Raw genomic sequence first — 14,381 nt, 5'->3', positions numbered from 1 at the left:
AGGGTGCAACAGGTCAGCAACACAATCATCCAAAGTTAACATTTACTTTTAATGTTTTATTTCCAATTGCTTTTACAAAACAATAATGGAAACTGCTGGATGTGATGACAAGTCAAAATCTTAAGTGTGTCTGGGAATTTGTGTGTGAGAATTTGTGATTGAGAAAATGTTTCACAATGGAGTGAAATGGCGAGGCACTAACTGTTAAAGTTGTCCAGTAGGAAACACACATTTTTGTTTTCTGTTTCAAACCATTTTGGTACAATGTCTCTGTATGCCTGACTGAACATGACCCTCGTCTTTCTGCTCGGGCTGCATCTATCAAGATTAGGAGGGCTGATCTTGAACCAGTTTCGCCTTCTATATCATAATGATTAAGATTATATGGACAGGTTAGGACCGGATAATTTATCAGCAGTTCTACTCTGAGACACTTTATGAATAGAGGCCTAGATCTTGTATGTCATATCTCCAGTTGAAAGACTGGTCTCTCCTGGCCCTGGGATGGGCTGGCTGGACTGGCTGTGTCCCTCTCCTCAGGGTCAAGGTCTGAGTCCTGGGGGTCTGAGTCTCGGCCCGAGGGGTTCTGTGGGTCCAGGGGGCTGGCGGTGGCAGCAGCCATGATGGTGTTGAGCCTGGTGAGGGAAAGCGAGCGCTGCTTGGCCCGGGGAGCGAGGGAAGTACGTTCCATGGGGGTGGGGTTTGGCAGGTGACTATAGCGATGCCCCTCCTCATCGTACTGGTACAGACGAATCACACGGCTCCGTCTGGCGGGCCGGGGAGGAGAACACCTCTCTTCTCCCGCTGCTCCCTCCCCCTGCCTCTCCACTCCCCCCTCTCTCACGCCAACAGACCCTTCTTCTGAATCACTGCTACTATCACCTCTAAATCCTCCCTCTTCAACCTCTCCCTCACTCTCTCTCCTCTCCTTACACTCTGTCCTCCCCTCCTTTCCCTCTCTCCCTTCCTCACTCTCTCTTCTTCCTTCCTCCCTGTCACTTTCATTCCTCCCCTCCTTTCCCTCTTTCCCTTCCTCACTCTCTCTTCTTCCTTCCTCCCTGTCACTTTCATTCCTCCCCTCCTTTCCCTCTTTCCCTTCCTCACTCTCTCTTCTTCCTTCCTCCCTGTCACTTTCATTCCTCCCCTCCTTTCCCTCTCTCCCTTCCTCACTCTCTCTTCTTCCTTCCTCCCTGTCACTTTCATTCTTCCCCTCCTTTCCCTCTCTCCCTTCCTCACTCTCTCTTCTTCCTTCCTCCCTGTCACTTTCATTCCTCCCCTCCTTTCCCTCTCTCCCTTCCTCACTCTCTCTTCTTCCTTCCTCCCTGTCACTTTCATTCCTCCCCTCCTTTCCCTCTCTCCCTTCCTCACTGTCACTCCTTTCTTCATCCCCCACTCTCCTGCTATTCTCTTTTCCGTCTGTGCTGTCTCCCACCTCCCTCCCCTCTTCTCCTCCCCTCTCCCTCCCTTCCTCTCCTCTCCCCTGGTGGCAGCCCTCCATGTAAGCAGTCTCTTCATGATGTTTGCCCCTGAAGCTTCTCTGAGGTTTGGCTGGTGGAGATGGGCTTACATTCTCCATGGTAACGCTTGTCGTCGAGGCAGAGTAATCCTCATTCTCTTGTTCCACATCCTTCCGGAATGCCACGCTGACTGTTTCACCATGGTTACGACGTTCCTGTCCTAGCGAACGCACCCAATTCACACACCTTAGAGAGGAGTTGTGGTAAAATGTATCTGTATTTAATATTGATGCTGTTTAAATGGGAAGTTCAGTGTTTTACAGCTAGACTACTGTCACTCTGAAAGCAGTCTATGGGCCAAGAGATACTAATCCATGGTTCGGTTTTCTTTAAACAAGCACTACAAGTTTCAACTAACCATGATTTAGTTTCTCCTGGCCCATATTCTACTTTCAGGGTGAGGACCCATCTAACATGAAGTTGTAAAATACTGAACTTCATCTTTATCGAATGTAAAATAAAGGTGAATAGATGTTGACTAACAGTTGATTAAATGTTTAATATAGGTAGATAAAGCAATGCACCTGTCCAGTAGTGTCCTGCTCAAAGCTCCAGAGCTGAACCCCACCAGGAACGTCACCACTACTGATGCCGCCACCGCCGCCGCAAACACACCGTCAGAAACTACGGCAACATCCCTCTCCTCTCCATGACCACCCAGCATACTCCTGACCACCCGCCTGTGTTCGACCGCATGGTCCTGTGGACTGCTGGCAGTCCTGAGGGAGGTAAAGAGTGAATTAATTTATGAGTCCCAAATTACCCTATTATATAGTGCACTACTGTATTAACACAACATGGCTGCCTTACAACAGTACTTACAGCAGGTAGGGTGTGAGTGTAGTTTGTCCTCCGGCCAGTAGGAGGCAGTAGTACAGCCCGCTGTGGTGAGGAGAAGCAATGTGGATCCGCAGGCTACCATCTCGTTGCATAGCAACCACATCCTTCTGGCTGGCATGAAGACTGCTGTTCTGGACCCGACCGAAAGGGGTGTGCCAGTACTGGACCACTCCTACACACACACACACACACCAGTATAACAGGGGTACGTGACATTCCATAAAGGTAGTCTTTTGTGTGTGTGTGTGTGTGTTTTATCTCACCTGCATGTGTTGCGTTCATGCAGGTCAGTGTGAGGTTCCTCCCTTTGTGAACTCTGACCCTAGAGGTGTGGCTTAGGGTTAGACTGACCGCGCCCATACAGAGGGCTGAGCCAATCAGTAGAGCCGCTGGCAGCAGAGACCCCAGAATTCTTCCCATTCCCACCACTACACACACACACACACAATAAGGACAATGTTTCTCAGAATGCCACAAATACCTCATCATATGTGGACCCATGTCGAGTAACATGTTTTTATATTCAACAAATAATAAAGCAATCAATCAATAAATCAATTAACCAATCAAACAAGTATTTGATATACTTTCTCTTGGCATAGTCCTTCATTGAAACACACAGGGTGAATAAGTAATGGTCTTCTGGGAAAAATAATATTACAATACAATAATCCTCATCACAATATCATTATGACTTACTGTGTAGTTTGTTCTTACTATATCTCCTTATACAACAAACCGTCTTAAATTAAATTAACAAGTTAGATGTTTCATGTCCATCTCCCCCCGTTGTCGGATGTGAATGTTGTCTTTCTTCAGTTCAGTATAGTGTAAAGTGCAGTTTCTCACATGACTTTTCATACGTCCGGTGACTCCGGTACCTTGGGGTTAAACATTAATGACACAGCGTCACCTCGGTCACTGGCTCTACTCCACAGTACATTACGCTGCTGTCGTTTCACCTAATGGCCACCGGAGGGCGCGGCAGTACTGTAAATACCACAGACGTGAAAAACATATTGTTTCCAAACAAAGTGTAACTTGATACTGATTAGATGAAAGTTTTACATTGTTTCTAGAATGGAAAATTGACCGATCTGCTGCATTGTGGCTGTTGTATGCTGGCTGCAATTTGATTTGTTCAAACAGACAGTTAGTGTAAAAAGATCAGAATTGGGCTGCTTGTGTGAACGCAGCCTAAACGCATGCTACTGTGCAGACATACATCTTCGAAAACATTGTACACCAACATTATATATTTCTTTGTGCGTTTTGAAACGAGTTAGACCTAATTCTGAAATATATATATATTGGTTTGCGAAGTTGTTTTAGGAGTGGAAATTCTTTATGAAGAGTGAGGTGAGGCGTTTTGCCCACAATCGAACGGAAATGGGTGTCCAAGTAAGATAAACGTCACACATTTTTTTTAATGACTAGGCAAAAATAGACTAGATTTATTCTCAAATGTTTTATATGAAAAACAGTTGGCTCCAGTTACTATTTAAGAGCTTTGATTCAACTTGATCATGTCACTGGAGCAGTAGGTCTAGTCGACACTAAAATAAAACACCACATGTTTCGGATCAACATAGTCAGGGAACCAGAGTAGCTTGAGCTCAGCTCCAGCTGTTAAGACACCCTCCCCTGTGTGTGAGAGAGCGAGAGAGAGAACGAGAGCGCGAAAGAGACAGCAAGTGAGTCCCGAGGAGCTCGTGCATCAGAAGAGCAGCCTCCGGGAGGGAACAAGGGATCACTCCGACTGAAGCCCCAGTAGGACTGGAGAGAAACGAATACGTCATCGAGGGAGTCAACTCTTCCAAGGTAAACTAGCCTAATTAAAGCAGACAGTCGGGTTGACGATGGATGAACATACTTCAACTTTTCTAGAGCATAGCCTACAGCAAATATGGATACTTTTGAATGTGTGTAAACGTATCTGAACTTTTCTAGAGCATACGATTTTACCAACCGCCAGCCAAGTAAAGTGATATTCCATGATGTAGGCCTACTTCACATCAACGGAGTTGAGCGCGGACTGGAGCTCGGACGTAACATAAAATGAAATTTATCAAAAACAGGACTTTTAAGAAAAACTTCATTTTATGTGATGTCAGAACTCCAGTCCGCCCACACAAGTCGTTGTGCAACTCCGTTATTGTGAAGTACAGTACATCATGGAGTTTAGATTTACTTGGCCACCAACTGCTGTGTTCAGCAAGTATAAAACACGTTTTTTCGCGTTATTTCAGTTAAATTGCCTACTATCTCCGTGTGTGTGTGGCTGGGGAGCAGAATACATTTACATTTAAGTCATTTAGCAGACGCTCTTATCCAGAGAATACAAAAAATGATTGCAGTCAGAGTGCAGTGTAACTGCATCCAAAATAAGTTGTTTTTACCTCAGTAATTTTGAAGTATAACTGCAGTTGTTCTGCAATTACTGCTTCCAAAATACCATAGTGGACTGCAGGATCAAAACCGCAATCTTTTTTTGTAAGAGTTTCCTCCCAGCAGCTGCAGCATCTGTAAAATGTGTTTACAATTTCAGTAGTGTTTAGACTTACTGAGCAGAGCTACTACCTTTGGCCCAGGCTGTGGAGGTCTGTTATGAATCCTGGCATTCTTTCTCTTTCCATCCCCCACCTCATTTCTCCTCAGAAGTTCTAAAGCCTGATGAGTCATGTAGGACTTAACTGTTCAATGGAACTGAACTGTGAACAAAGCGATGGTTGTAGTATAGTTGCGGTTGTAGTATAGTTTGTCTCTGCCAGTTCAGTCTGCCATGTCTGTTACGGTGTTATGTCTGAAGAACACCAGTCACAGCCTCCGCTAACGTTGGTGTTGTGGTTAGAGTAGCTAACAGATTGTAATGGGCTAATGTGATGCTCCATTTGCCTCTACAGGATAGGTACTGTTTGGCGTAGCATAGAGCATTTTAGCCTAATCTTAACTTGGTGATACTATCTTTGTTCTCGGTTCAGCTAAACATGTATCTTCTAAAATGTTTATGTCCAGTTGCAGGTGGTTCGTTTGAATTTTAGAAAATGCTCCATTATTAAATACATACATTTTTTGCTCCATGATGTAATCCAACTATGTGTATCCTGCCATCTTGTCTATTTCAAATCTTCTCTCATTGATTGAGACAGGTGGACCATGATTAGGCTACTGTTGGTCTTTCTAGTGGTAAAGATAGATACAAAGAGTGATACATGATGAGTTTGGGATATAACGAATGGTAGTATGTAGAAAGGAAAGAGACGGACAGTGAGACAGAATGAAAACAAACAGGCGGCGCAAATGGGAAGAAGAATGTACTTAACAGGACGGAGAGAAAGAGAATGAGCGCGATAGAGATGGATTTGGAGGGGACAGAGAGTAGTAGTAGTGATTTTGACAGGTGGAGTTTCCTGTCAGGCCAGACAGTACCCAATAGTCCCCTTCCCAGACAGAACCCACATCTAGGCTGGCCATGTTCCATTCATACCCCTAGTCCCCTTCCCTAGTTCCTACTCCCTCAGATCTGTAAGGAATAAATGGCTATAGGTAGTACCGTGACAGCTCCATCTAGACCTCCAGTAGACTAAGTCCAACCAATAGCGGTGTTTGACTGAAATACATACAGTATTCCTGTAGTAGTATACACTGAACAAAATATAAATGCAACATGCAACAATTTCAAAGATTTTACTGATTTACAGTTCATATAAGGAAATCAGTTAATTGAAATACATTCATTAGGCCCTAATCTATGGATTTCACATGACAGGGCAGGGGTGCACCCACTGGGGAGCCAGGCCCAGCCAATCAGAATGAGTTTTTCCCCGCAAAAGACAGACAGAAATACTCCTCAGCATCCCCACCCCTCCTCAGACGATCCCGCAGATGATGAAGCCAGGTGTGGAAGTCCTGGTCTGGCATGGTTACACGTGGTCTGCAGTTGTGATGCCAGTTGGACGTACTGCCTTTGTATACACTCTATATACATCAATGATGTCGCTCTTGCTGCTGGAGATTCTCTGATCCACCTATACACAGACGACACCATTCTGTATATTTCTGGCCCTTCTTTGGACACTGTGTTAACTAACCTCCAGACGAGCTTCAATGCCATACAACTCTCCTTCCGTGGCCTCCAACTGCTCTTAAATGCAAGTAAAACAAAATTAATGCTCTTCAACCGATCGCTGCCCGCACCTGCCCGCCCATCCAGCATCACTGCTCTGGACGGTTCTGACTTAGAATATGTGGACAACTACAAATACCTAGGTGTCTGGTTAGACTGTAAACTCTCCTTCCAGACTCGCATTTAAGCATATTCAATCCAACATTAAATCTAGAATCTGCTTCCTATTTCGCAACAGCGCATCCTTCACTCATGCTGCCAAACATACCCTCGTAAAACTGACTATCCTATCGATCCTTGACTTCGGCGATGTCATTTACAAAATAGCCTCCAACACTACTCAGCAAATTGGATGCAGTCTATCACAGTGCCATCCGTTTTGTCACCAAAACCCCATGCGACCTGTATGCTTTCGTTGGCTGGCCCTCGCTTCATATTCGTCGCCAAACCCACTGGCTCCAGGTCATCTATAAGTCTTTGCTAGGTAAAGCCCTGCCTTATCTCAGCTCACTGGTCACCATAGCAGCACCCACCCGTAGCACGCGCTCCAGCAGGTATATTTCACTGGTCACGCCCAAAGCCAATTCCTCGTTTGGCCGCCTTTCCTTCCAGTTCTCTGCTGCCAATGACTGGAACGAACTGCAAAAATCATTGAAGCTGGAGACTCATATCTCCCTCACTAACTTTAAGCACCAGCTGTCAGAGCAGCTCACAGATCACTGCACCTGTACATAGCCCATCTGTAAAATGCCCATCCAACTACCTCATCCCCATACTGTTATTTATTTATTTTGCTCCTTTGCACCCCAGTATCTCTACTTGCAAGTTCATCTTCTGCACATCTATCACTCCAGTGTTTTAATTGCTATATTGTAATTATTTTGCCACTATGGCCTATTTATTGCCTTACCTCCCTTATCCTACCTCATTTGCATACACTGTATATATACTTTTTTTCTATTGGATTATTGACTGTATGTTTGTTTATTCCATGTGTAACTCTGTGTTGTTGTTTGTGTCGCACTGCTTTGCTTTATCTTGGCCAGGTCGCAGTTGTAAATGAGAACTTGTTCTCAACTAGCCTACCTGGTTAATTAAATAAAGGTGAAATAAAAAACATTTTAAAAAAGCCACATTTTCTAAAACAACGTTGGAGGCGGCTTATGGTAGAGAAGTTAACATTCAAATATCTGGCAACATCTCTGGTGGACATTCCTGCAGTCAGCATGCCAATTGTACTCTCCCTCAACTTGAGACGTCTGTGGCATTGTGTTGTGTGACACAACTGCACATTTTAGAGTGGGCTTTTATTGTCCCCTGCACAAGGTGCACCTGTGTAATGATCATGCTGTTTAATCAGCTTCTTGATATGCTACACCTGTCAGGTGGATGGATTATCTTGGCAAAGGAGAAATGCTCACTAACAGGGATGTAAACAAATTTGTGACCCAAATTTGAGAGAAAAAAGCTTTTTGTGCGTGTGGAACATTTTTGGGATTTTTTATTTTAGCTCATGAAACATGGGACTAACACTTTACATGTTCTGTTTATTTTTGTTCAGTGTAGTTAGTACTGCTAGCTGTTGTGAACTGACCACTCCCTTCATCCCTCTCCTTTCCCCTCCTCTCTTCTCTAGGAGAGGTCTATGGTAAACCCTGTGTGTGTACTAGTGTGCGTAGTGTGTTTGTCTGCATTGTGTAGTGTGTGTTCTGTCTCTAACAGGGTTGTCAAACACTAACATGATTACAGACTGCCTGACTTTGTCCAATAAGCATCTCCATGACTACCAGAGAGTCCTGTTGACTGTCAGACCAGTGAACAGTAGCAGTTTGTGTGTGTTTAGCAGACACTCTATGCTAAGCACACTGCTAAAAGGTCTGGGAACCTCTGATCTAACATTAGAGCTGGATCGGGTTACTCCCAGTGATCCATGGGTAGACTAGGAGTGTCTCTTGTCTGGATGTGTCACATGACTGGAGAATTATGTTGTTATGGTGTGACTCATATGGTGTGTGCTGTGTGTGTTGAATAAGAGGATATCCTTTAACAACAGTGCTTATTTTTCTCTACTTTCGATGGGAGGAGTCAGTGTACAATGTAGATAATGGGACTCTGTCTCGCACACACAAACACCCTTCTCTTGTTTGCCCTCTTCTTGGCATAAATCTCATAGACTCCCCACCACAAAAATGTAGCCTTAAGGCTAAGGTATTTATGTTCAGTGTAGTTAGTACTTCTAGCTGTTGCGAACTGGGGTGAGGGGCTACACCCCCCCCTGCTGAGGGGAGAATGGCTCATAATAATTGTGTTTGATGTATTTGATACTATTCTGCTCCAGCCATTACCATGAGCCCGTCCACCAACCTCCTGTGCTACCGATACCAGGGTTTCTTCTCGATCGAAAAGGGACTGTCCTGTTATTTATCTAATTACCTAACTGTTTAATTGTTACCCAATTAAATTAATAATGTAACAATTAACTCATTAGGATCTGGGGCATCATGAGAGTGGGTCTTTAACTTCTTATGGGGGGCAGTATTTCGACGTCTGGATGAGAAGCGTGCCCAAAGTAAATATATAATTGGTAGATTTGGCTCAAACACTCTAAAGTTTCCAAAACTGTTAAAATAATGTCTGTGAGTATAACAGAACTGATATGGCAACCTGAGGAAAATCCATCCTGGAAGTGGGATTTTTTTGATGTGGGTATTTCAATTGAATGCCTATAGAGTATCTAATGGGTTAGGACCCAGATTGCAGTTCCTTTGGCTTCCACTAGATGTCAACAGTCTTTAGACATTGTTTCAGGCTTGTTTTCTGAAAAATGAAGAAGAATGAGACCCTTTCTGTCAGTGGACTGTAGAATCATGCAGTGCTGGTTTGCGCGCCCTTCGTTGTTTTTCCTTTCTATTGAATACACTATTGTCCGGTTGAAATATTATTGATTATTTAGACAATTGACAACCTGAGGATTAATTATAAACATCGTTTGACATGTTTCGGCAAACTTTACCGGTACTATTAGGATGTATTTGTCTGCATGTTTTGACCGCCTTTGAGCCAGTGGATTACTGAACAAAACGCGCCAACAAAACTGAGTTTTTGGGATATAAAGAGGGACTTTATCGTACAAAACTACAATTTTTTTGTGTAGTTGGGACTCTTGTGACTGCAACCATATGAAGATCTTCAAAGGTAAGTGATTAATTTTATCGCTATTTCTGACTTTTGTAATTCCTTTACTTGGTTGTAAAATGTTTGTATGCTTTTGTAAGTGGGGCGCTGTCCTCAGATAATCGCATGGTATGTTTTCGCCGTAAAGCCTTTTTGAAATCTGACAAAGCGGCTGGATTAACAAGAAGTTAATCTTTAAGACGATGTATAACATTTGTATTTTTTATGAATGTTTATTATGACTTTCTGTATTTTGAATCATAAACTTTGCACACCAACCGCCACCCTCATTGAGTAAGAAATCATGAATGTATTCACGTGAAATGTCTTGGTTCGCCGGATCTCTCGGTGGACAGGGCCGCCTTGTAAAGAGAGTTGGGCCTTATCGCGCACTCTTGTAAGGCTCTGATTGTCCAAAATGGTTCCGACAAGTCTCATACTGTTGTCCTTCTTTGTAGTTGTCCGATATATGGTGACTTGTTGTGTAGTCCTGAACAGAGCTACAGAGTTTATTTTCCTTTCATTCGCTCCTGAAGATGCTACTTTGAAGATAGGCTAGCTAGCCGGGTCGATGTAGAGTAATACTATGGTTTGAGTAGTAGGATGGTCCTACTTAAATTTTCTTTCGAAGGTACTTTCCTTAGACCAGCTAATCAGCCATACCAGTGATTGTCCGGAAGGTGAGTTTATCGGCTCTACCTCGTGTTGAGATTCAAAGTTCAAACCACTTTAAACGTGTAGTTGCAGCTTCACACTTTTCTGGTATGTTAATTCTTAACCCATAATTTTATACAGTTTGTACGAAAGGGTGGTTCCGTCAGGCTGACACGCTCTCTGACCACCCCCATTTTAACAAAAATACCTTAATTTTTCATATTACATGGACAACGCATAGGATGGACACCACACATATAGTGGGTATTCTTTCCAAGTTACAGTATTTCCTTTATAAACATTTTAATGACAGCACAAAATGACATTAGTGTTCTATAGATCGCCTCTGACCATTCCCCACGTTCTATGTTAGAAATATTATTCCAGTATTTGCTTTTGAACATGTTAAAGTTTCGGTGGGAAAAAGTATCTTGAAACAAAGGACATTCCTTTGGTGAATATTGGAGAGGGAGATCTGAATCTTCTCAACTTGATTTACAACAGGAGGGGAGTTGTTAATCCCCACCATTCCCCCCCCCTCTGCAGGTGAGAGCGGGCCTGGTTGAAGTTATTCATTGCAAACCTGACCTATTTGGATCCTCACAGGACAGTCGTGACAGGACTTAGGTGGTGGGTGTGGCAGGGGGCGTGGCAATGGGCTCACCGACCCACATCTTGGCGGTCTAGATCCATTTTTAAGCCAATTTCCTATAATTCTACACATTTCTCCATGGAACTGAGAGAAAATGTTGCAGTTTTAAAGCTAATTTCCTGCAATTCTATGCATTTTCTATGACTAATGCAGTGTTCTTCTGTTCAAACAATAACGAAGTCAATACTGCTAAATTCATTATTTTGGGATTTTTTAATTCTCCCTGGTTGTCAAGCTTTTATTTAGGTGATTGTTAGTTGTCTCTTATTTTAAAATATAACGTTATAAGTGCATTATAATTTCTACGTACTTTTTCTGGTTTTAGTTGTTCAAGTTTACGCTAAAAGTTTTTTTCCATCCCGAAAATGTATGTCATTATTTTTGTGGTTTTTTTTTTACACTGTTTGGACATGTTTGTGTGTAACTGTGTGTTCCAGGAGGATGATTGTGCTGTATGAGAATCAGTGTTTCGTTGCCCTGCGTATGGAGTGTGTATAACTCTGTGTGTGTTCCAGCAGGGTGATGGTGGTGCCATATGAAAGCCAGGGCTATTCCTCCCTGCGTAGGGAGTGCCAGCAGCGTCGAGTCCTGTTTGAAGACTCTGTGTTTCCGGCTACGGACCAGTCTCTGTTCTACAAGACCAACCGCATAGGAACCATCACCTGGAAGAGACCTAAGGTACCACACACTGACGGGAGGGGTGGGTGTGTTTGTCCGGCGGAAATAGGGGAGTTAACTTTTCAACTTCATATGCATCATCTCCAGCACCAAACCAGTGTCTACATATGTGAAAACAGTTCGTTTCTATGATCTGTGGTTAAAAATATATGAAAGGTCCCCCAAAAATGATCTGTGACATCACAGGGTAGGATTAAAAGTTTTGAGTTTCTAGCCAGAGGGAGGTTATTTTCTTACTCACCACGTCACCGCGATTCTGGAAATCACTGTTTTTAAGAGTCCATGTTATCGCAGCAACGGACTCAACTGCACGAATAACCGACCAACCCGTCTTCAGTCAGCTGTTTGTTATTTTATTTTTACGGTAATGGCGGTTATTTTATTTTCATGACGGTCTTCATCCAGAACCGTCGGTTACACGGTAATTGTGCCAGCCCTAGAGTTAAGGTGTTTGAATAAGCATCCGACTGAGGTATGTCATCTCACAGCTGTTCAGAGAAAGAGAGGTGGGTGGTGAGAGAAGGTGAAAGAGTGTGGGGCAGGGAATAATTAAATGATAATGCCCAAGAAGCCGGTGTTTGGAGGATATATTGGCATGGGTGTTAGGCCTGTGCCAAACACCGGCTTCGAGGACGTTATCACTTTTATTCAACGGGTTCCCAACATATTAAATGCAATTCTTGACATATTTTCATTAATGTTTATTTTGATTAATTTATTCATACTATTTCATCCTTCCACAAGATATAGTCCCAACACAAATCTAGGGTTGCTAGAGACGTGACCCAGTCGTTCTTTATTTATCTGCCATACTGGCTACCAACTTTCTTATCCCTTGCTTGCTATCTAGCCAACTACGGCTAACTTACATGTCAAAGTGCAGCCAGAATAACAGCAAAGTAGCTACATTTGCATTTGTTTAAGCTGTTTTCTAGTGACATTTATTTGGATACATCCATAACAATAAGCTAATGAGGCGCAATTTCGCCTGGCATAGAAAATGTGCTCACTTGTCAGGACACTGTTGTTCAGAGGAGCTAGCCAACAACACAGCTACAGTAACACAATCACTTCAAACTGGAAAGACTGCCAACTAGATGCACTTCATTTTGTTTGACCTTTTTTCTATTGACATTTTTTTGTAAATATTCATAACAATTATACCAGCTGAATCATGATTTAATCTGGCTGAGAAACGCTGCCTGTCTGTCTAGTCCCGACTTCTGACACGTTCATTACCATGGAACGACAGGAGGTCGAATTTGAATATTGAAACAATTTTGCAGATGTTGGAGAGACAGACGGCAAGGTTTATACAAATCTCCACTCTTGAAAACTAAATGTTAGTCTAAAAGAAATGTGAGATATTTTCTAGATGCTTTTTATAGTGGAGATCAAGTTTCTAAGTTGCTGGGCTGATGAGACAGTGGATTGCGCAGTAAGATGGAACAGAGTAAATAGGCATTTTAACGTCAGAGTTAGGCAAGAAGAAACAAATGAGTTGGAGGGCATTATAGGTAGTGAGAGAGAGCAGGGTAGAGAGAGGTATGGGTAGAAATTGAGAAATAGAGAGCGATAGGTAGAGAGACGTATAGGTAGAAATTGAGAAGTGTAGAGAGAGCATTTGAGGTGTAGATTAGACAGTCCGTCCAGGGGGAGAGTCATCATGACAGTCAGGTAAAACAAACAGCAACACTCTGGTGACTACCTACCTACCGTCTCTGACTGTCTGTTCTGATTCACAGCTGTGAGTGTGTGTGTCTAGGTATGTTCAGTTATGAATCTGTTAATTACAGTACATGCCGCTCCCATGATATAAGTTGTTATAAGTTTTTTATACTCTGCTATTATTCTACAGCTATGGTTACAGTATGATTGTCCAGGTAAGAGAGGGTGTAACAGCAGGACTGGTTGGACCAGTGAATAAAGCACCGGTGTACTGGTTGGAACAGTGAATAAAGCACTGGTGTACTGGTTGGAACAGTGAATAAAGCACCGGGGTACTGGTTGGAACAGTGAATAAAGCACCGGTGTACTGGTTGGAACAGTGAATAAAGCACTGGTGTACTGGTTGGAACAGTGAATAAAGCACTGGTGTACTGGTTGGAACAGTGAATAAAGCACTGGTGTACTGGTTGGAACAGTGAATAAAGCACTGGTGTACTGGTTGGAACAGTGAATAAAGCACTGGTGTACTGGTTGGAACAGTGAATAAAGCACCGGTGTACTGGTTGGAACAGTACATAAAGCACTGGTGTACTGGTTGGAACAGTGAATAAAGCACTGGTGTACTGGTTGGAACAGTGAATAAAGCACTGGTGTACTGGTTGGAACAGTGAATAAAGCACTGGTGTACTGGTTGGAACAGTACATAAAGCACTGGTGTACTGGTTGGAACAGTACATAAAGCACTGGTGTACTGGTTGGAACAGTACATAAAGCACTGGTGTACTGGTTGGAACAGTACATAAAGCACTGGTGTACTGGTTGGAACAGTACATAAAGCACTGGTGTACTGGTTGGAACAGTACATAAAGCACTGGTGTACTGGTTGGAACAGTGAATAAAGCACCGGTGTACTGGTTGGAACAGTGAATTAAGCACTGGTGTACTGGCTGGAACAGTGAATTAAGCACCGGTGTACTGGTTGGAACAGTGAATAAAGCACCGGTGTACTGGTTGGAACAGTGAATAAAGCACTGGTGTACTGGTTGGAACAGTGAATAAAGCACCGGTGTAC

General features: G+C 43.2%; 2 protein-coding genes across 4 annotated transcripts in view; one reads left to right on the top strand and one right to left on the bottom strand.

Moving 5' to 3' along the window:
* Positions 1 to 30: 30 nt before the first annotated feature.
* Positions 31 to 5,162, bottom strand: LOC139548883 (cylicin-2-like). Of its 2 annotated transcripts, none has more exons than XM_071358808.1 (5): positions 4,922 to 5,162; positions 2,621 to 2,785; positions 2,340 to 2,529; positions 2,042 to 2,236; positions 31 to 1,703 (listed from the first exon to the last, which is right to left on the bottom strand). In XM_071358808.1, exons 1-5 carry the CDS (start codon positions 5,037 to 5,039, stop codon positions 464 to 466), a joined length of 1,908 nt encoding a protein of 635 aa, XP_071214909.1. In that variant the 5' UTR covers positions 5,040 to 5,162; the 3' UTR covers positions 31 to 463. The 2 variants fall into 2 exon arrangements, with proteins under 2 accessions (XP_071214909.1, XP_071214910.1); XM_071358809.1 differs by lacking the exon at positions 4,922 to 5,162 and adding an exon at positions 3,057 to 3,189.
* The window catches only part of LOC139548882 (calpain-5-like), a 25,467-nt gene continuing 14,820 nt past the window's right edge, over positions 3,735 to 14,381 (top strand). The window contains exons 1-2 of one of the 2 annotated variants that reach the window (XM_071358806.1): positions 3,735 to 4,178; positions 11,479 to 11,641. In XM_071358806.1, coding sequence (XP_071214907.1) covers positions 11,486 to 11,641 — 156 coding nt within the window. In that variant the 5' untranslated portion in view covers positions 3,735 to 4,178; positions 11,479 to 11,485. The remainder of the gene's footprint in view (positions 4,179 to 11,478; positions 11,642 to 14,381) is intronic. The other variant, XM_071358807.1, reaches the window with a different exon arrangement.

This window comes from Salvelinus alpinus, chromosome 22, assembly GCF_045679555.1.
Source record: "Salvelinus alpinus chromosome 22, SLU_Salpinus.1, whole genome shotgun sequence".
In the NCBI taxonomy this organism is placed as follows: Eukaryota; Metazoa; Chordata; class Actinopteri; order Salmoniformes; family Salmonidae; genus Salvelinus; species Salvelinus alpinus.
Note: the sequence above shows the minus strand (reverse complement) of the source record. Positions and strands in the feature narration are given on the sequence as shown.

Coding starts and splice junctions, on each gene's coding strand:
- LOC139548883 (XM_071358808.1), bottom strand. CDS start 5,039: ATGACTCATCAGGCTTTAGAACTTCTGAGGAGAAATGAGGTGGGGGAT. Junction 2,237..2,339: donor ACACTCACACCCTACCTGCT/GTAAGTACTGTT, acceptor TACCTCCCTCAG/GACTGCCAGCAGTCCACAGG. Junction 1,704..2,041: donor AGCAGGACACTACTGGACAG/GTGCATTGCTTT, acceptor CTCCTCTCTAAG/GTGTGTGAATTGGGTGCGTT.